This window comes from Rhinoraja longicauda, chromosome 18 (assembly GCF_053455715.1).
Source record: "Rhinoraja longicauda isolate Sanriku21f chromosome 18, sRhiLon1.1, whole genome shotgun sequence".
NCBI lineage: Eukaryota > Metazoa > Chordata > Chondrichthyes > Rajiformes > Arhynchobatidae > Rhinoraja > Rhinoraja longicauda.
The window spans coordinates 39,412,100-39,435,197 of record NC_135970.1 but is presented as its reverse complement, the minus strand read 5'-3'; the positions used below and the strand labels follow the sequence as shown (position 1 = coordinate 39,435,197).

The window sequence follows — 23,098 nt, the reverse complement described above, 5'->3', positions numbered from 1 at the left end:
AAAGACATACAGGTTTGTAAGTTAATTGGCTTGCTGTAAATGTAAAATTGTCCCTAGTGTGTATCGGGCAGTGTTAATGTGCAGGGATCGCTGGTCTGTGTGAAAGGCCTGTTTCTGTGCTGTATCTTTAAACCAAACTAAACATAATGTTTCAGGTTTGGAACCCTTTATCAGAACAGGGAAAGAGAGCAACACGTTTGTTTTTAGATAACAAAGGAGGTCGGGGAAGGATGGATTGACCAAAGGAAATGTCACCAAAGGGTGAACCATAGTGTGGGAATTAAGGGGCGGTTAAAATCATACTACGCTTTTTTGTGTAATGTGCTATTAATGGTAAAGCAGTGAGATATATCTATATAGATAACACATTTGTAATATAAAGAAATAATTGGTGAATAACTTTCTAGAGTGGCCAGTGGCAAAATTGCCTGGGGAGATCAGATCAGAAAATAATTAACATTCAAGAGTCAAGAGTGTTTAATTGTTATACAGTATGTATTAAAAACAGAACAATTACATTCTTATTTATAGCAGCATTACACATCTGTAAACACAGCGCCCATTGGTAACACAGTAAGCAAACGTTCAATAAATTACCAAAAAAAACAATATTAGTGTAAAAACAAAAGCCTTAAGTTCCTAATGTAATTAAAATAATTGGTAGTTTAGTTGGCGTTTGTAGTCATTGGGAAGAAGCTGTTCCCGAACCTAGATGTTACAGTTTTCAGAATCCTGTACTTTCAACAGTGAAATGAGAGTGTGGCCAGGTGGCGTGGGTCCTTGGTGACACTGGCTGCCCTTTTTGAGGCAGTGCCTCCTATAGATCCCTTCGATGGTGGGGAGGACAGTACCCGTGATGGACCGGGCAGTGCCCACCACTTTATGTGTGTAATCACCTTCATTTAGAGCGAAAGTCCATTTTGGCCTTGTTGATGGACTTGTCAAGGTCATATCTGGACTTCTTATAGACCTCTGTGTCACAAGACCTGAATGCCCAGGATCTGGTCCTCAGAAGAATGCGGATCTCCTGGTTCATCCAAGGCTTCTAGTTAGGAAATACTCGGATAGCTTTTGTAGGAACACAGTCCTCCACATGACACTTCTCGCATCCGCTGGGAATCCAACAGCACATTATCCGGCTAAACGCTTTATAAGTGGAAAGCACAGTCGCTGCAACGTTGCGGCTGCTGGAGGTGCGTGAAACAAACATTTCAACCACTTCTTGTATTGAAAGACAGGAATACAACTATGGTTTCCGGAGATAACGATTCAATTGTATCCGGAGGCGCCGTGGACTAAATAATGACCAGCTGTGATTAAACTTTGAAACAAATGACTGATTTGAAACGCGTGGGACTGACTTCGAGGAGCAGGAGGTGGCGAATAGTGGGATTCCGTTTGTAAACCTTGGCGAGTCGAAGGCACAAGGGCTTGGTTTCAGCACCAGGGACAGGGACAGCGCCCTAGCGGAGATACGGGGAAGGGAAAGCATCAAGCATGAAATGGACTTGGTACAAGCCGGTCTGTTACTGAGTGAGCCCTCGTTACCGCTGTCCCTGCACGGATTGAATCGGTTCTTTTCAGTGGCAAACAACTGTGAAGTGTCAGGAAAGAAAACTGCAGATGCTGATTAAAATCGAAGGTAGACACAAAATGCTGGAGTAACTCAGCGGGACGGGCAGCATCTCTGGAGAGAAGGAATGGGTGAGGTTTCGGGTCAAGCCCCTTCTTCGGACTGATGTTCTTTGTACATTCTCCCCGTGGCCTGCGGGGGTTCCTTTGAGAACTTTGGTTTCCTCCCACTCTCCAAAGACCGACAGGTTTGTAGGTTAATTGGCTTGGTATAAATGTAAAATTGTCCCTAGTGTGTGTAGGATAGTGTTAGCGTGCGGGGATCGCTCGTTGGCGTGGACTCAGTGGGCTGAAGGCCTTGAAAGGCCTTTCCGCGCTGTATCTCTAAACTAATTTAAATAGACAACTCACAGATGAAAATAAATATGGTATATCCATCTGCCCATCGGACTGAAGAAGGGTCTCGACCCGAAACGTCACCCATTCCATCTCTCCAGAGATGCTGCCTGACCTGCTGAGTTACTCCAGCATTTTGTGTCGAACTAAGAATTATCAGATAGCACGGATAATGCCATCCGCACAAAGCGCTTGCCGAGAGAATTCGGAATCGCTCGTTCTCCTCAACAAAACGAACAAGTTGGGAGGAGATTAATTTGTGAAGGGCGCGTCTTTTTTTAAAAGTAGGTCAAAGATAGGAGACCACAGTCGCTTATTTACATTATGTCATGGCTTTGAACCTGGTTTTACGAGGAATCTTTGAACATAACTCGAGGTGTCTTCCGGAAACATGAACAAAATGGCAAGGGCATTGAATGAAAGGAGCTTTAGAAAATAATCGAGGAAATTTCACAGGGTCGCAAAGATAACTGCTTCTGACTTTTATCAGTGGATTGAAATTCCGGATAGGTACTATGGTTCTCTCTTAGAACTGTACACCAGTTGCTAAAATAGTTCTTCCCCAAACTAGGGTTTAGTACTGAAGAAGGGTCGCCACCCGAAACGTCACCCATTCCTTCTCTCTCGAGATGCTGCCTGTCCTGCTGAGTTACTCCAGCATTTTGTGTCTATCTAAGGTCTCGTACCGATCCTCTCAACACACCTCATTAGACATCAGACAGTCCTCTGGAACTGTTACGCCACCTTGCAGAAAAAAACTATATTCTGCACACTGGTTATTTCTCTTCGAACAGCCTGTTGTACTTGTGTACGGTTTCATTGCATTCATCTATAATATACTATTATACATATAATATCCAGCAAAGGCTGCCACGCCAACAGTCTGTCTCGTCCATTCCTTCTTTGGTATTTATAGAATGTTTTTAATATATGTGTTAGTGTTCTATATCTTAGATAGACTCAACTTGGTGGGCTGAAGGGCCTGTTTCCACACTGCACCTCGAACAAAACTAAAAAATAATTTGCTTATAACCATTCTCTATTCACAGCACTTGTATCTGGTGAAAGTATCCTGCTTTCTTTGCGAGATGTTACTGTTGTTTTTTCAAAAAAAGTTTTGTTTCCACTACTATTTAAATAGTCTCTGCCATCTGAGAAAATGTAACTTTATTTGTTTTACAATGAACTGGTTGCTGAAGGGTCTCGACCCGAAACGTCACCCATTCCTTCTCTCCCGAGATGCTGCCTGACCTGCTGAGTTACTCCAGCATTTTATGAATAAATCGATTTGTACCAGCATCTGCAGTTATTTTCTTATACTACTGGTTGCTGAATCATTCAGGTTGGTCAGAGCGAAGCCCACAGACGGTTGCAGTGTTGAGGGCGCAGCGGAAGAGTTGCTGCCTCACAGCACTTACAGCACCAGAGTCCCGGGTTCGAGCCCAAGTATGGGTGCTGTCTGTATGGAGTTTGTACATTCTCCCCGTGACCTCCGTCGAGAACCGGTTTCCTCCCACACTCCAAAGACCGACAGGTTTGAAGGTTAATTGGCTTGGTATAAATGTAAAATTGTCCCGAGTGTGTGTAGGATAGTGTTAGCATGCGGGGATCGCTCGTTGGCGTGGACTCAGTGGACTGAAGGCCCTGAATGGTCTGTTTCCGCGCTGTATCTCTAAACTAATTTAAATAGACAACTCACAGATGAAAATAAATATGGTATATCCATCTGCCCATCTGACTGTTTTATCTACCAGCTGTTTAGTTAACTTTGTACCAACCTTTCTGATTATCCATTTATCTATGTGTAGGAAGGAACTGCAGATGCTGGTTTAAACCGAAGATACCGAAGTAGGGTCTCGACTCGAAACATCACCCATTCCTTCTCTCCAGAGGTGCTGCTTGTCCCACTGAGTTACTTCAGCATTTTGCAATCAGTCCATCTGGTTGTACACTTCCCATATATTCATGCTATTAATTTAGTGTTCAATTATTTAACTAGTTAAGTGTATTACTGAGTTATTTCATTTCTATTGGAAAATCACCTCTTTATTTGTCTTCATTTGTTTAGCATGTTTTTACTTTCAGGTACTTTCTTTATGAAAGTTCCAGGTTTCAACGACATTGTCCATGTAAAAAAAATCTTCCTTCAATGCTTCATAATCTCCCACCTCTTACCTTAAATCTATGCTCTTTGGTTATAATCATTTCCGCTAATTTAGTTTTAGTTTTAGTTTTTAGTTTTAGAGACACAGCATGGGAACAGGCCCTTCAGCCCAAAGAGTCCATGCCTACCAACAATCACGAGTACACCAATTCTATCCTACACTCTCGGGACAATTTTATCGAAGCCAATTAACCTACAAACCTGTAGATCTTTGTAGTGTGGGAGGAAACTGAAGCGCCTGGAGAAAACCCACACAGTCACAGGGAGACCGTGCAAACTCCGTATAGATGGCACACAAAGTCAGGATCGAACCCGGGTCTCTGGCGCTGTAAGGCAGCAACTCTACTGCATTGTCCATGAAAAAACTTCTTAAATGCCTCATAATCTCCCACCTCCTGCCTTAAATCTACAGTCTTTGGTTTTAGCTATTTCTGCTAATGGTAAAAGATTCTCACTATATACCCCATTTATGTCTCTCATTATTTTATATACCTTTACCAGCCTTCTCTGCCCCACAGAAAACAGACCCAGTCTCTCCAGTCTTCATTTCCAGCTGTATACTCCATCTGAGGCAACATCCTGGTGAATATACTTTGGCACCCACTCCAGTGCATGTGCATCTTTCCTGAATGTGGTGACTAGAGATGTGGACTGATTATTGTTCCGTTCAGTTTGGGGAATGATTGAAATGAAGGTGAATGAACACGAGGTGCTCAACAACTTACTCTGATATTCACTTAACAGCTGCAACATGAAGCAGTTTAGCCGTTCTTCTCTTTCTTATCACAAAGCTTTGCTTGAAAACTTTGTAGTTTATCCCTGGCTGCATCTCATTCAAAAGAAGATGGGGAGTGAAATGGAGAGCAAATATATATATATATATATATAATAAGAGAATAACTGCAGATGCTGGTACAAATCGATTTATTCACAAAATGCTGGAGTAACTCAGCAGGTCAGGCAGCATCTCGGGAGAGAAGGAATGGGTGACGTTTCGGGTCGAGACCCTTCTTCAGACTGATGTCAGGGGGGCGGGACAAAGGAAGGATATAGGTGGAGACAGGAAGATAGAGGGAGATCTGGGAAGGAGGAGGGGAAGGGAGGGACAGAGGAGCTATCTGAAGTTGGAGAAGTCGACGTTCATACCACCGGGCCGCAAACTGCCCAGGCGAAATATGAGGTGCTGCTCCTCCAATTTCCGGCGGGCCTCACTATGGCACTGGAGGAGGCCCATGACAGAGAGGTCAGACTGGGAATGGGAGGGGGAGTTAAAGTGCTGGGCCACCGGGAGATCAGTTGCGTTAATGCGGACCGAGCGCAGGTGTTCAGCGAAGCGATCGCCGAGCCTGCGCTTGGTTTCGCCGATATAGATAAGTTGACATCTAGAGCAGCGGATGCAATAGATGAGGTTGGAGGAGGTGCAGGTGAACCTCTGTCTCACCTGGAAAGAATGTTTGGGTCCTTTGATGGAGTTGAGGGGGGAGGTAAAGGGACAGGTGTTGCATCTCGTGCGGTTGCAAGGGAAAGTGCCCGGGGTTAGGGTGGTTTGGGTAGGAAGGGACGAGTGGACCAGGGAGTTGCGGAGGGAACGGTCTCTGCGGAACGCAGAGAGGGGAGGGGATGGGAAGATATGGCCAGTGGTGGGGTCCTGTTGTAGGTGACGGAAATGTTGGTGGATAATATGATGGATCCGCTGGCTGGTGGGGTGGAAGGTGAGAACGAGGGGGATCCTGTCCTTGTTGCGAGTGTGGGGATGGGGAGCAAGAGCGGAGCTGCGGGATGTAGAAGAGACCCTAGTGAGAGCCTCATCTATAATGGAGGAGGGGAAGCCCCGTTTTCTGAAAAAAAAAAATATATATATACACAACATACACACACACATACAAGTCAAGTCAAGTTTATTTGTCACATACACGATGTGCAGTGAAATGAAAGTGGCAATGCCTGCGGATTGTGCAAAAAAAATTACAATTACAGCATATAAATTAAAATTAATACAGAAAAAAAAGAGTCCCTGGAGTTATAATAATAATAATAATAATAATGCATTACATTTATATAGCGCTTTTAAAACACTCAAAGACGCTTTACAGGGATTTCTAGAACATAGAAAATTGAATAAATAGATAAATAAGTAAACGTACAGAAAAAGAAGACAGAAGGTGAGGTGACCTTCAGTGGTTGAAGGCAGTGCTGAACAGGTGAGACTTCAGTGATGTTTTGAATGTGGTGAGTGAGGAGGAGTCTCTGACGGTTTGGGGTAGTGAGTTCCAGAGGGTGGGAGCAGCGATGGAGAAAGCCCTGTCCCCCCAGGATCTGAGTTTGGTCCGGATGGGGGGGGACAGGAGATTGGCAGCAGCAGAGCGGAGGGTGCAGGTGGGAGTGTGCCTGTGGAGGAGGTCAGTCAGGTAGGATGGGGCCAGGTTATGGAGGGCTTTGTAGGTCATGAGGATTTTGTACTGGATTCTCTGGGGGATGGGGAGCCAGTGGAGTTTGTAAAGGACGGGGGTGATATGGTCACGGATCGGGGAGTGGGTGAGTAGACGGGCAGCGGAGTTTTGAATGTATTGAAGTTTACTGATGATTTTTGAGGGTGAGCCATAGAGGAGGCTGTTGCAGTAGTCCAGACGGGAGGTGATGAAGGCGTGGATGAGGGTTTCTGCAGCTGTGGAGGAGAGGGATGGACGGAGACGGGCAATGTTTTTGAGGTGGAAGAAGGCTGTCTTTGTGATGTGTTTGATGTGTTTGTCGAAGGAGAGGGTTTGATCAAAGATGATTCCAAGATTCCGGATGTGAGGGGAGGTGGATACTGGGAGACCATCAATATTGAGGATGAAGTTTTGGGTGGATTTGGTGAGCGTTTTTGGACCAATGATGATGATTTCAGATTTGTTGCAGTTGAGTTTGAGGAAATTTGATTGAAGCCAAGATTTTATTTCAGTGATGCAGTTTGTCAGTGTAGAGTGTGTGGTGGTGGAGATTGACTTGGTGGAGATGAGGAGCTGGATATCATCGGCGAAGCAGTGGAAGTTGAGACCATGACGGTGGATTAATTGACCAAGGGGGAACAGGTAGAGGATGAAGAGGAGGGGGCCAAGGACTGAGCCTTGGGAGACTTTCGCAACATTTAAGAAACAACTAGACAAAGTGGACCCATTGGGCCCAAACCTCTCCTGCATTGGTGCAGCACCCTGCCCTCCCCCACCTCCCCTCTCTCCTCAACCCCCCCTCCCCTCTGCCTTCTCCTCCACTCCCCCCTTCCCTTCTCCCTCCTCCCCTTTCCCTCCCCTCCTTTTAAACTTAAAAATGTGAATAACTTAAAAAATACAACACCGATTTCAATAAAACTACTTGCATTAATCACTAAAGTGACAATGGTGAGTAAGGTGGGCCTAAAATTGTTGCGCTATCGTGTACCGTGTTGGCTGAAGTTCAGTCACAAAGAAGATAACAAACGAGAGCCACCAGCATCCACAAAGACTCTTCACACCCATGCAACAGTCTGTTCGAACTCCTTCCATCGGGCAGACGACACAAGGCCTTCTACGCCCGCACCTCCAGACTCAGGAACAGCTTCAACCCCAGGGCCATAGCAGAACCGGTCCTGCTGAGCCGGATGGTCACAACGCACAGTGATCCGGCACAGATCTACTTGCACTTTATTCTGTCTTAAACCTGTTACAATTTGTTTCGTTGGGTTGTTGTTGTTTAAATTAATACTGACTAGCTAATTAAATTATTGCATCGTATGGGAGGCGCATTCCCAATCTCGTTGTACCCCTCCCTGTACAATGACAATAAAGATATATTGTATTGTATTATATTGTATTGAGAGTTTTAGTATATAGATTAGACAGGTACATGGATAGGACAGGTTTGGGAGGGATATGGACCAAATGCAGTCAGGTGGGACTTGTGTAGCTGGGGCATGTTGGTCGGCATGGGCATGTTGAGCCTGTTTCCATGAAGTGTGACTTCTCAGTGAGAATTTCATTGCTCGATCAGGGACATATGGCAATGAAACTCCTGAGATGCTGCTACAGCGCCTCCCTCTGGCCGCCGTTTCACATTGCACTTGACGCACGCCACGTCGCCTTGCGTGAGGCGAGGCGGGGCCGAGCGTGCTGGGTCACGTGGTGACGGCGGCGGCGACGGGTCGGAGCAGGACAGTCCGCCGCAGCTGACGGACGACCGACCGTACCGCACCACAGCATAGGTCTAGTGCCGCCCGCCTCGAAACAAGCCTCGCCTGCAACATGTGACGCCCTGACTCTAACCTCCGCACGCAGAGTCACCCTCCGTCAGGCCGGGCTCGGCTCTCGGTACCGCTGGCGACGGTCGGGCAGCGTCCAGGTAGGTCGGACCGTGGAGGTGTGGCGCGGCCTAGTGAGGAGCGGCCGGGCGCAGGCGCAGTACCGGTCCACCTGTCTGCTCCGGGGGGGGGGGGGGGGGGAATCCTGCGCAGGCGCAATACAGGTCAGCCTGCGCCGGGGGGGGGGTGGCTGCGCAGGCGCAGGCGCAGCCCAGGAGTACCTGCAAAGCAACATTGCTGAGATTCCATCAGTGCAGCCAGTAGCAGTCTGAAGAAGGGTCTCGACCCGAAACGTCACCCATTCCTTCTCTCCAGAGATGCTGCCTGTCCCGCTGAGCTACTACAGCTTTTTGTGTCTCTCAGCAGATTCCTTGCACTTATTTCACCGTGATGCCAAGTGCAAACCATTGTCTTAATGTTCTCTGGAATGTTTTTCTTCCTAATTATTAGGAACCAGGGGCCACAGTTTAAGAATAAGGGGTAGGCCATTTAGAACTGAGATGAGGAAAAACTTTTTCAGTCAGTGAGTTGTGAATCTGTGGAATTCTCTGCCTCAGAAGGCAGTGGAGGCCAATTCTCTGAATGCATTCAAGAGAGAGCTAGATAGAGCTCCTAAGGATAGCGGAGTCAGGGGGTATGGGGAGAAGGCAGGAACGGGGTACTGATTGAGAATGATCAGCCATGATCACATTGAATGGCGGTGCTGGCTGGAAGGGCCGAATGGCCTCCTCTTGCACCTATTGTCTAAGTGTAAAACAAAACTGGAAAATGGTGGAATTATTCCAACTGACTAGACTACTGCTTGGCATGAAAGAGAAAATCACAGTTCACCGTTCATCTTACCTTCAAGAGTGTTTTATTGTCATATGTCCCAGACAGAATAATGGAATTCTTATTTGCAGAATATGTAAACAGAATATGTAAATATAGTACTCTGAAAATAATATAATAAATAATATAATAGTATAATAAATAGATGAGAATGAAAGTTTTTTCTCTCTCTCTCTCTCTCTCTCTCTCTCTCTCTCTCTCTCTCTCTCTCTCTCTCTCTCTCTCTCTCTCTCTCTCTCTCTCTCTCTCTCTCTCTCTCTCTCTCTCTCTCTCTCTCTCTCCCTCCCCCTCTCCCTCTCCCTCTCCCTCCCTCTCCCTCCCTCTCCCTCTCCCTCTCCCTCTCCCTCTCCCTCTCCCTCTCCCTCTCCCTCTCCCTCTCCCTCTCCCTCTCCCTCTCCCTCTATCTCTCTCCATCTCTCTCCATCTCTCTCCATCTCTCTCCATCTCTCTCCATCTCTCTCTCTCTCTCTCTCTCTCTCTCTCTCTCTCTCTCTCTCTCTCTCTATCTGTCAAGATGGGTCTCGACCTGAAACGTCACCCATTCCTTCTCTCCAGAGATGCTGCCTATCTTGCTGAGTTACTCCAGCATTTTGTGTCTACCTTCTATATGTATATGTATGTATATGTACACAAACATAAAATTAGCCAACAAACAATAATAGTGCAAAAGGACAAAACCACTGCTCTGAAGTCTATGTAGTTCAGTTCTTATTTGGAGGTTGTATTTAATATCCATATTTAATGGTTGTAGAGAAGCAGAAAATGTTGGAGCTACTCACTTTCATTTGTGGAGAGAGGAACAGAGTTCACATCTCAGGTCAACAACTTTTCATGAGAATGGAAAATGTGAGAAAAATAAACTTGTTTTACAGCTTCTTCCAGTTCTGACGAAATGTAATTGAAAACAAATATGTCTCTTGGTTGGAAATGGAAAATTGTTAACTTGGTTGGGAAAAAATAAATAACAGAATAATTAAGTGCACTTCAGTTCTATCTTCACAATGGAGGGCACAATTAGCTTTCAAAATGTGTGAGAGGTAGGAATTGAAAGAAATCGGTGTTAGGATTAATGACATAGTGCTAGGAGATTATGGAGTTAAAAGCAGGAAATCTCCAAAGTTTGGTGATTTACTTCCAGAGGAATTTGATGTGATAAATTATTTGGATGCAGGAACAAACTGAAACACAACCAATAGTCAAAATTCTATGTTCTATGTTCCAAAATGAACAGAAAAATAAACAAGTCCATGGTTGCCAAGAGATGGTTTGTTCTGTTGCTGAGGTTGGATTAGGGTTGTTAAGGTCAGTTCAAGAACCTGGTGGTGTGGGGTGTTTTGCTTCTGTGTCTCCTGTCCGATGGTAACAGTGAGAAGAGGGCACGGCCCATCCCATTCCAGCTGTTAGTTCAGCAAACTTAACCTAAACAACTTGCCATTCTTAACATTCCTAAATTATGAGACCATTCCTGTAAAAAATATTTCAGGTGAAGTGTGTCTTTGTAATCAATTCCTCTCGCAGTAGACAATAGCCTTCTTTGTGTTTTTCTAATTACTTACTCTACCTACGTGCCTGCCTTGTGCAAGCATGTGACTATCAGGAGGATAAATTCAAACTGAAATTTGTAAGCTTAGGGAAAGATTTCAAATATTTTTCATATATTGTGATATTTGGAGTATTTCCAGTTATAGTTTGGAAAAGTGTGCAGATATTGTAATTTTCTTTTCCACTTACTTTGTATAATGCTGATAATTTAGATAAGATGTTCACTCCTGTATATCTGTGTGAGCCCTTTATCCCGCCTCCCTGACATCAATCTGAAGAAGGGTCTCGACCCGAAACATCACCCATTCCTTCTCTCCTGAGATGCTGCCTGACCTGCTGAGTTACTCCAGCATTTTGTGAATAAATACCTTTGATTTGTACCAGCATCTGCAGTTATTTTCTTACAGGACATTTTATAGTGGAGACTTGTGCGCACAAAATTAAATATGTTTTCCAAGTGACTTTCATCACATGAGCAAAGAAACTAAGGAAATTCACAAGCTCTTGATTAGTAGTGATTTTAATTTAGTTTAGAGATACTGCATGAATCAAGCCTTTTGGACCAGTGATTCTATGGTGACCATCGATCACACGTTGTAGTTGAGTTGATCATTGTCATGTGCAATGTAAAGCTTGAGTTTGCATGCTATCCAGCCAAAGGAAAGCCTATACATGATGTGTAATGAAAAGCTTGAGTTTGCATGCTATCCAGCCAAAGGAAAGCCTATACATGATGTGCAATGAAAAGCTTGAGTTTGCATGCTATCCAGCCAAAGGAAAGCCTATATATACATGATTGCAATGAAACCATCCACAGTGTACAGGTAAAGAGTAAATAAAGATTTACGAGTGGAGTCATTGTATTGGATGACAGCAGACCTCTTACGGTCTGCACGCAGACACAGACCAGCCTGGCTGAATCGCCTGGCTTTGGCGCCATCTTTGGTCTCGACATTCATACTGGTTCAAGCGTGTTTTATTGTCAAGCGTATTTTATTGTTTATGTCCCAAAACAGGCTATGTTATCCCCCTTTTTCGAACACTCCCGACACATTAGTGGCAATTTTATGGAGGCCAATTAACCTAAAAACCTGCATATCTTTGGGATTTGGGAGGAAACCCACACACTCACTCACTCAAATTTCACACAGACAGCACCCGATGTCCATATCAAACCAAGGTCTCTGGTACAGTGAGGTAGTAGCTCTACAGGCTGCGCCATTGTGCTGCTTATTTTATGTGCAAAATCCATTCATTTCTTTGCTTTGAGTTTGTCACTTTGAGAATAGAGCAGGATTTGCTTTTGAGTCAGTTTATAGGCACATATCCCGCGAGCATTGTCAATCCAGTGACAAGGAAATGCTACACTGTCAGAGGGGCCAATTCTGGATTAACTAGAGGCCTCATCTGGCCTCTTATGTTCAGTGGTGCTATTTGATGAGTACTATTTTGATGCCTAATACTTAAGCAGGAACCAACTTCACCAGAATATTTAATCTGATTATTGGGGGAACTTTGCCGTGTCCAAATTAGCTGGTGTGTTTTCCTGTATCATAGCAGTGACAATATTCAAAATTATTGGAATGCTGAAAACATGGAAAGTGCTCATGGAAAAAAGCAATTTGTTTGTGTCCCTGGCATGTGGAGATGGAAACGGAAGAAAATACAGATAAGTCCAAGACAGGCAAAGGAAATCTATATATAACTTTGGACATACTTGTGGAATTAAATAACAGCTGATAGTATGTGCTATAAGGCTCAAGTTTGCAATTGGATATCATATCATATCATATCATATATATACAGCCGGAAACAGGCCTTTTCGGCCCTCCAAGTCCGTGCCGCCCAGCGATCCCCGTACATTAACACTATCCTACACCCACTAGGGACAATTTTTACATTTACCCAGCCAATTAACCTACATACCTGTACGTCTTTGGAGCTGTGTTCTACTTTTGTGCACAGCAGGATGGCAAACTTTGTTCAGAAATAGAGACAGTTTTAGCAGCAGTCGTTGTAAATAAGATGATCAACTGTGGCACAGTATGGAATATGATGTTGAACTGATTACGTTGAGATGCAACTTTAGTCTGAGTCTTAACTTATAATTTGCTGTTTTTGCACCATTGTGTGAGGTGATGTAATCTGTGAAATGCAGGTGATTTGAGACGTTTGTGTATGATTTGATACAGATAGGTCTGCTGTAACGGTCGTTTCCATCGTGTGAATTGGATGCAATGTGATTTTGTGAACATTATATTAAGTGGACCCAATTGATAACACAATTTCGATTGATCTACCTTTTGTTTGAATACCTCAAGTGATCTAACCTGCACAATCTTCCAGGATAGAAAAATCCAGATTCATCATCCATTGCGAGAGAAAATTCTTGCACGCCTCAGTTTTAAATGGCAGCTCCTTTGTCTAGTGACCAATACATGTTATACCTTTCAGTCGCCTCAGTTTTATTTCCATTTCTGTATCCAGCTTGCTCAGGATATTTCCTATTTTAAACATTTTGTTTTGCAATTGGGTCCAAAAATATTACCAATAAAACCATGTGCTCATATTATGTGTTCACTGAAAGCTAAGTTCATCAAAGCGAAACCATGTACATGTTCAATGACCAAAAGTCAACTGAAATTTGACCCTGCTTCCAAAACAATTGAGATCTCGAGTTCCACGGATCCACTTTCGCAGAAATATTTTGTGCATTGCATTGCATCATAATTTGCCCATTATTGCAACTCTCCATTATTGAGCATTATTGGGGCATCTTTGGGCCCATAATCCTGCTCTGCTTATTGGTCATCAAGAATTTAGATGTATGATCATAGGTAGCAAGGTGACAATAGGTAGCAAGGTGAAAAGTAAAAGTGGCAGGCAGACAAATCCAGGGCAAAAATCAAAAAGGACCACTTTGCAACATAATTATATAAGGGGCAAGAGTGTTATAAAAACAAGCCTGAAGGCTTTGTGTCTCAATGCAAGGAGTATTCGGAATAAGGTGGATGAATTAAATGTGGAGATTGTTGTTAATGATTATGATGTAGTTGGGATTACGGAGACGTGGCTCCAGGGTGACCAAGGCTGGGAGCTCAACATCCAGGGATATTTTATATTCAGGCGGGATAGACAGAAAGGAAAAGGAGGTGGGGTAGCGTTGCTGGTTAGACAGGAGATTAACGCAATGGAAAGGAAGGACATTAGCTCGGAGGATGTGGAATCGATATGGGTAGAGCTGCAAAACACCAAGGGGCAGAAAACGCTAGTGGGAGTTGTGTACAGGCCACCTAACAGCAGTAGTGAGGTTGGGGATGGCATCAAGCAGGAAATTAGAAATGCATGCACCAAAGATGCAGCAGTTATAATGGGTGACTTCAATCTACATATAGATTGGGTGAACCAAACTGGCAGGGGTGCTGAGGAAGAGGATTTCTTGGAATGTTTGCGAGATGGTTTTCTAAACCAACATGTCGAGGAACCAACGAGAGAGCAGGCCATTCTAGACTGGGTATTGAGTAATGAGGAAGGGTTAGTTAGCAGTCTTGTTGTGCGAGGCCCCTTGGGCAAGAGTGATCATAATATGGTGGAGTTCTTCATTAGGATGGAGAGTGACAAAGTCAATACAGAAACAAGTGTTCTGAACTTAAAGAAAGGTAACTTTGAGGGTATGAGGCGTGAATTGTCCAAGATAGACTGGCAATTGATGCTGAAAGGGTTGACGGTGGACATGCAATGGAAGGCATTTAAAGGTCGCATGGATGAACTACAACAAGTGTTCATCCCAGTTTGGCAAAAGAACAAACCAGGAAAGGTAGTGCATCCGTGGCTAACAAGGGAAATCAAGGATAGTATTAAAACAAAAGATGAAGCATACAGATTAGCCAGAAAAAGTAGCATACCAGAGGACTGGGAGAAATTCAGAGTCCAGCAGAGGAGGACAAAGGGCTTAATTAGGAAAGGGAAAATAGATTATGAGGGAAAACTGGCAAGGAACATAAAAACTGACTGCAAAAGCTTTTATAGATATGTGAAGAGAAAAAGATTAGTTAAGACAAATGTAGGTCCCTTGCAGTCGGAAACAGGTGAATTGATCATAGGGAACAAGGAGATGGCAGACCAATTGAACAAATACTTTGGTTCTGTCTTCACTAAGGAAGACATAAACCGTCTGCCGGAAATAGCGGGGGACCGGGGGTCTAATGAGATGGAGGATCTGAGGGAAATCCAGGTTAGTCGGGAAGTGGTGTGAGGTAAATTAAATGGATTAAAGGCAGATAAATCCCCAGGGCCAGATAGGCTGCATCCCAGAGTGCTTAAGGAAGTAGCCTCAGAAATAGTGGATGCATTAGTGATAATTTTTCAAAACTCCTTAGATTCTGGAGTAGTTCCTGAGGACTGGAGGGTAGCTAATGTAACCCCACTTTTTAAAAAGGGAGGGAGAGAGAAAACGGGGAATTATAGACCAGTTAGCCTAACATCGGTAGTGGGGAAAATGCTAGAGTCAGTTATTAAAGATGTGATAGCATCACATTTGGAAAGTGGTGAAATCATCGGACAAAGTCAGCATGGATTTACAAAAGGCAAATCATGTCTGACGAATCTTATAGAATTTTTCGAGGATGTAACTAGTAGAGTGGATAAGGGAGAACCAGTCGATGTGTTATATCTGGACTTTCAGAAGGCCTTCGACAAGGTCCCACATAGGAGATTGGTGTACAAACTTAAAGCACACGGTATTGAGGGTTCAGTGTTGAGGTGGATAGAAAATTGGTTGGCGGACAGGAAGCAAAGAGTAGGAATAAACTGGTCCTTTTCGGAATTGCAGGCAGTGACTAGTGGGATACCGCAAGGCTCAGCGCTGGGAACCCAGTTATTTACAGTGTATATTAATGATTTGGACGAGGGAATTGAATGCAACATCTCTAAGTTTGCGGATGACACGAAGCTGGGTGGCAGTATTAGCTGCGAGGAGGATGCTAGGAGGCTGCAGAGTGACTTAGATAGATTAGGCGAGTGGGCAAATGCATGGCAGATGCAATATAATGTGGATAAATGTGAGGTTATCCACTTTGGCGGCAAGAACAGGAAAGCAGAGTATTACCTGAATGGTGAACGATTAGGAGAAGGGGAGATGCAACGTGACCTGGGTGTCATGGTGCACCAGTCATTGAAAGCAAGCGTGCAGGTGCAGCAGGCAGTGAAGAAAGCGAATGGTATGTTGGCATTCATAGCAAGAGGATTTGAGTTTAGGAGCAGGGAGGTTCTACTGCAGTTGTACAGGGCTTTGGTGAGACCGCACCTGGAGTATTGTGTGCAGTTTTGGTCTCCTAATCTGAGGAAAGACGTTCTTGCCTTAGAGGGAGTACAGAGAAGGTTCACCAGATTGATCCCTGGGATGGTGGGACTTTCATATGAAGAAAGACTGGATAGACTAGGCTTGTACTCGCTGGAATTTAGAAGACTGAGGGGGGATCTTATAGAAACGTATAAAATTCTTAAGGGGTTGGAGAGGCTAGATGCGGGAAGATTGTTCCCGATGTTGGGGGAGTCCAGAACCAGGGGTCACAGCTTAAGGATAAGGGGGAAGTCTTTTAAGACCGAGATGAGAAAACATTTCTTCACACAGAGAGTGGTGAGTCTGTGGAATTCTCTGCCACAGAAGGTAGTTGAGGCCAGTTCATTGGCTATATTTAAGAGGGAGTTAGATGTGGCCCTTTTTGCTAAAGGGATCAGGGGGTATGGAGAGAAGGCAGGTACAGGTTACTGAGCTGGATGATCAGCCATGATCATATTGAATGGCGGTGCAGGCTCGAAGGGCCGAATGGCCTACTCCTGCACCTATTTTCTATGTTTCTATGTTTCTATCATCTAACACATTGGAATTACCTGAATTTTAGAGCTCAGCTGCCACCCTTAAATAAAGATGTAGTAGTCGCAATTTTTGGAACAGATTTACTGAATGGCAAGGATTCAGTTGACCCATCATGTTTATGGTTCCCACAAAAGAGCTGTTGTATCTGTTAACACTCTGTGGGTGCTTGATGGTTAACATGGGCTTTTGTGGGCTGACGAGTCTCTTTCTGTGCCCTATGATTCTGCAACTGTAGCCTTGTCCATTGTTTTTCAATGCTTAGAGGGTTTCCACTGCGACTATTCTTTTGGGTAGCAAGTTCCACATCTCATCACAAGCAGGGTGAAAATAAATTCTGATTAATCCCCTTTTAATCCTTTAACCATTTACTTAAAATCTGCCTGACCTAGTTATTTTTATTAAATCTTCATTCAGCTAAAACCAAACCTGAAAAAACCCTAATGAGTCAATAATATTCTCCAAACCTCGTAACATCCTCATAATTCCCTTCTCCGCCTCTTTCTGTGAGATCATATCTCTTAATGGGGATGACTTTCATGCATAATCGATGATTAATTTGATATCCTTTTGCAGTGCACAACTTTACCTTATTGTCCACGTTTTCTCACTCTTTGTGTCATCTGCAAACTTCTTAATCCTAACCTGTACACTAAATCTAAATCATTCATATATATAAACCACATAAAGGAACCTATTTCTTAGCCATGTGAGCCTCCTTGCAAGCAACTCTCTTAGTTACAAGAGCAGAATTAGGCCATTCGGCCCATCAAGCCTACTCTGCCTACTCCGACTTGATGGGCCGAATGGCCTAATTCTGCTCCTATAACTTATGAAGTCTGAAGAAGGGTCTCGACCCGAAACGTCACCCATTCCTTCTCTCCTGAGATGCTGCCTGACCCGCTGAGTTACTCCAGCATTTTGTGAATAAATATGAATTTTATGAAGTCTACTCCGCCATTCAATCATGGCTGATCTACCTTTCCCTCTCAATCCCATTCTCTTGCCTTTTCCCCACAACCCTTGACACCCGCACTGATCAAGAATCTATCAATCTCCACCGTAAAATATCCATTGATTTGGTTGGCCTCCACAACCTTATGTGGCAATGAATTCCACAGATTCAACATTCTCTGACTAAAGAAATTCCTCCTCTCCATTCACTTTAATGTCTCTTTATTATCTGCCACTGATCTAGTTTGCATTGGGTGTCACTTTCAATTGGACCCCTCTGGCATTTGCTAATCTCATCATTTGCATCATTAGTGCTGAACTACTATCTCAAATCAAGTCAAGTCAAGTTCTTTGATGACCTCTTTGATGACATCTATCTCTTTGATGACCCTCGGACTATCCTTGATCAGACTTTGGTGGGTTTACATTGCGCTGTAAATGGATCGATTGTAGTCATGTATTGTCCTTCTGCTGACTATAAGAAAATAACTGCAGATGCTGGTACAAATCGAAGGTATTTATTTACAAAATGCTGGAGTAACTCAGCAGATCAGGCAGCATCTCAGGATAGAAGGAATGGGTGACGTTTTGAGTCAAGACCCTTCTTCAGCTGACTGGTCAGCCCGCAACAAAAGCTTTTCACTGTACCTCGGTAGACGCGACAACAAACTAAACTGAAACTCCTGAACATGGACCATAGAACAGTACAGCACAGGAACAGGCCCTTTGACCCACAATGTACGTGCCAAGGATGATGCCAGGTTAAACTAATCATGTCTGCTTGTCTGCCCTGTTCCAATTCCATTTAATTATTATTTTGGTTAATTTGCAGCCACATTAAAATAGAACCATGTGGAAATGGTATTCTGCAGATGAACAGCCCCCTGCGTCGATGGGGGTAAGTATTTTTGCAATTTCCTGTTGTTGCATCTGTATTTACAAAAGGATCATTCATGATATATTTTGGAATTTTGTTTTTCCTTCTACAAAATAATGTGTAGACTCCAATCACTTGCTGGTGATTTCAATTAGAATTTTTTTTCGTGCTTTTCCTGTGCTTAACTTAATTTGTCTGTTATATTTTGTCTCTAGTAAAATTTAGCCATTTCAAATTGAATTTCTCATGTTTTATTATTTGTAATTGGCATTACTAATTTTTATTAGAAGGGTTGTGCATATTGGGGTCGAGAAATGTTTATTTGTGCAATGTGATTGTTTCACTACTTTAAAAAATATGTTCTTCCCAAAGTAAACCTGGGACGTTTATGACATTCATGACTTTCTGTCCTGTGCAGTGATGAGCAATGGTGGGCCACTAATGTAAAAGCAACCCTGGAAAAGATGGGCATCTAGTTTGTTCCAAGATAAAGGGAATTGGTCTGAGCAGCTCCCCAGGACGCTCTCCCTTTTCCCAGTATTACTAGCAAATCAGACTTGCTTCCCAGAAACAAAGAAATGCAAATGCTTGTATATATCAAAAATAGACACACTGCGGGAGTAATGGTTGTGCAGAGGTAGAGTTGCTGCCTTACAGCGCCAGGGACCCGGGCTTGATCCTGACTAAGGATGCTTGTCTGTACAGAGTTTGTACATTCTCCCCGTGACCTGCGTGGATTTTCTCCAGGATCTCACGTTTCGTCCCACACTCTAAATACGCACTGGTTAGAAAGGTTAATTGGTTAGGTATAATTGTAAATTGTCCCTAGTGTGTAGGATATTGTTTATGTGCAGGGATCGCTGGTCAGTGCAGACTCGGTGGGCCAAAATGGTATATCTCTAAACTAAACTAAACTAAACTAACTCCGTGGGTCTGGTGAAAAAGGATGGGTGATGTTTCACGTTAGGACCCTTCTTCAGACTGATTAGGAGGTTGCAGGGTGACTTGGACAGGTTGAGTGAGTGGGCAGATGCATGGCATATGCAGTATAATGTAGATAAATGTGAGGTTATCCACTTTGGCGGCAAAAAAAGGAGGCAGATTATTATCTCAATGGCGTCAGATTAGGTAAAGAGGAAGTGCAATGATACCTGGGTATCCTTGTACACCAGTCACTGAAAGTAAGCGTGCAGGTACAGCAGGCAGTGAAGAAAGCTAATGGCATGTTGGCCTTCATAACGAGAGGATTTGAGTATAGGAGTAAAGAGGTCCTTCTGCGGTTGTATAGGGCCAGATGAGACCACATCTGGAGTATTGTGTGGAGTTTTGGTCACTTAATTTGAGGAAAGACGTCCTTGCTATTGAGGCAGTACAGCGTAGGTTCACAAGGTTAATCCCCGGGATGGCGTGACTGTCATATGAGGAAAGATTGAAAAGACTGGGCTTGTATTCACTGGAGTTTAGAAAGATGAGAGGGGATCTTATAGAGACATATAAAATTATGAAAGGACTGGACAAGCTAGATGCAGGAAAAATGTTCCCAATGTTGGGCGAGTCCAGAACCAGGGGGCACAGTCTAAGAATAAAGGGGAGGCCATTTCAAACTAAGGTGAGAAAGAACTTTTTCACCCAGAGAGTTGTGAATTTGTGGAATTCTATGCCACAGAAGGCAGTGGCAGCCAATTCATTGGATGAATTTGAAAGAGAATTCGATAGAGCTCTGGGGGCTAGTGGAATCTAGGGATATGGGGAGAAACCAGGCACGGGTTACTGATTGTGGATTATCAGCCATGCTCACAATGAATGGCAGTGCTGGCTCGAAGGGCCAAATGGCCTCCTCCTGCACCTATTTTCTATGTTTCTATGATTGTAGGGGGTGGATCTGGAAGCAAGAAAAGACCACGACAAATCTGAAAAAGGGTCCTGACTCGAAACATCACCCATCCTTTTTTTCCAGTGATACCATCCGACATGCTGAGTTAATCCAGCACGTTGTGTCTGTCTAGCCTATTTTTTCCCCCTCTATATGAATCATTGTGGGAGAGCCTTTGAGCATGTTAAAATAAGCAAGGCCGATCATGTTGGGTCTCCAGAGTGACTGAATTTTGCAGCAGAGGCCTTGCAATTAAAAAAATGCATTGGCTCCCATGCATTCCACTTTAATGCACTTCTCAAGTCACTGAATATTTCAATGCTGTTTTCTCTAAAGTCCGATTCACTATGATGCAGTTATTAATAGTGACCAATTATTCTGCAGGAACTAAGCTCCCCTAAGAATGCGGGTGACTATTCAGTGACTGATTTAACTGAGCAGCTGGCTCAGAATGAACAACTGGTGTTGCAGCTCAAAGACCTAATTCGGGAGAAAGATACCCAGCTTCACGTGAAAGATCAACAGCTTAAGGTATCATCAATTCCAGTTGAATATTTTTTACCCTCACTGAGTGAGCAATTACTGTCATCTGTGTACTTTGTGTTTGCATTTCTGCAGTTGGATTTCACTTTAAAGACTGAAAATCCAGTCCAAAATATTGCAAGTTTTCTTTTTAACAATAGTAATTAACAATGCTTCTTATTTTCTAAAGCAAAGACTATTGTTAAACTGTTTAACGTTGTTTGTCAGATATTTTGAAGGAAATTGAAGGGATGGCTTCATACCTGGTTTGGAAGGTTGTACTTCAAAATAGACTGCAGAGTGTTGTTTAAAAGTCCCACTCAAATGATTAAGCAGAAAGTCACGCCTGGTGCTTCCAGTACAGTACAATACTGAGTGAATGCTGCACTTGAAGTGCCAACTTTCAAATTAAATGTTAAATTAAATTGTGTTTGGTGTCTCAGGAGGATGCAAAATATTTTATTTTGGCATATATTTTAGAGAAAGAAATGTGTTTTCCATGGTGACTTTTCCAGTATTTATCCCAAAATTAATAATAATAATAATATATTCGTTTATTCGTCCCATACCGGGGAAATTTACAACATAATTGAAGTAGTTAATCCACCACATTAGTATACATTATTGCATTTTGGCTGATTTCAAATTAGTTACATGGTTTACTACATTCCAATGTTAATTGAACAACAAAGGTCCCATATAAGCAACATTGGCACCCTGAGGAAGTCATTGTTTTCTGTTTAAATCCAGTAATGATCGTTGGACCGTGACCACGAGAGAGTCTGTTTTGCCACTGAATCATTTTGGGGCTTGATTCCAAGTGCAGACTGAGGTTTGCTAAATTTGCAATGCAATTGCAGCCATGTCTGGATTACTGCATTAATTTAGCTAAATTGGCATCTCTGTTGGTGGACAAATCATCAGGTCGGGCAGAAATGTTTCCCAGCCAGTTGAAAGAAGCAAGGGTTGGAACAGCTGAGGTTCTGACTAAATGTTTTCAGCCTTCCCTTGCCAAAGGAATGGTGCCAGAAAATGGTTCAAATTGTCAAGGAGTGGTTCCCGTTCTCGTTATTATACAGTAGCAAAGATGAAATTGTACGGGAGAAGATGCAGAAGAGATTTTAGTTTAGTTAATTGTCACGTGTATCGAGGTACAATGAAAAGCTTTGGTGCAGTGAAGACCTTTAACTTGTAGCTTTAAATTGTAGATTTGAGGAAATACTGTGTATACAGATGCTCCCCGCCATGCCATGTTTCGACTTACGATAGTTTGACTTTGCGCTGGTGCAAACGGCAGCGACCCGTGGCGAGCCGCAGCTCGCCTCCAGCCACGTGATCAGGTGTATTCAATGCATTTCGACCTACGATATTTTTGGTTTTTCCGATGAGTCTCTCGGTAAGTTGAGGAGCAGCTGCATTAGGATTGTTTCCTTTGGAGCATAGAAGGATGAGAGGAAACAACAGAGGCATATAAAATTGAGGTCCCATGGGAAAATAAACATTCAATACGATAAGACTTTATTCATCCCCGGGGGGAAATTGGTCTGCTGACAGTCACAACACACAGGGTACACAAAAACTTGACATTAAAAGAGAAAACAAAAAGAAAAAGACAAGCAACTGTTGGCTGGCTGCCGTATGCACAGTGCCTTCACCGGAACAAATGAACAAACAAACAAACAAACACAGGCTTATCCCCTGGGCAGAGGATTCTAAACTAGAGTGCCCCACCTCCCCCACACCAGGTTCCCCCTGTTCTCCCACCGTCCCACACCAGGTCCCCATTGTCTTCCCCTCCCCCATCACGCTCATCGACCGCATATGGAGCATCTATGAATAATCGAACTTTATCTTGCATTATACATTGTACCCTTCATCCCTTTATCTGTGCACTGTGGACGGCTTGATTGTAATCATGCATAGTCTTTGACTGGATAGCACTCAGACAAAAGCTTTTCACTGCACCTCGGTTGGTACACGTGACCACAATCAACTAAACTATTTCCCTGATCAGAGCCTTGAAAAACCAGAGGGCATAGATTTAAAATAATTGATAGAAACATAAGGGGGAAGCTGAGGCTAAATCTTTTCACACAGGTGACCTTCTGACCTGAAGGTTGATGTAGGCACAATCATTCAACCCCTAGGTCTGTTCTGCCATTCAATTTCATCTTGTCAAT

General features: G+C 43.5%; 1 protein-coding gene across 3 annotated transcripts in view; it reads left to right on the top strand.

Annotated features, from left to right (window-relative positions):
• Positions 1 to 8,288: 8,288 nt before the first annotated feature.
• LOC144602426 (uncharacterized) overlaps positions 8,289 to 23,098 on the top strand; it is an 83,012-nt gene continuing 68,202 nt past the window's right edge. For all 3 annotated transcript variants that reach the window (XM_078415542.1, XM_078415543.1, XM_078415541.1), the window contains exons 1-3: positions 8,289 to 8,485; positions 18,479 to 18,544; positions 20,781 to 20,927. In XM_078415542.1, coding sequence (XP_078271668.1) covers positions 18,497 to 18,544; positions 20,781 to 20,927 — 195 coding nt within the window. In that variant the 5' untranslated portion in view covers positions 8,289 to 8,485; positions 18,479 to 18,496. The remainder of the gene's footprint in view (positions 8,486 to 18,478; positions 18,545 to 20,780; positions 20,928 to 23,098) is intronic.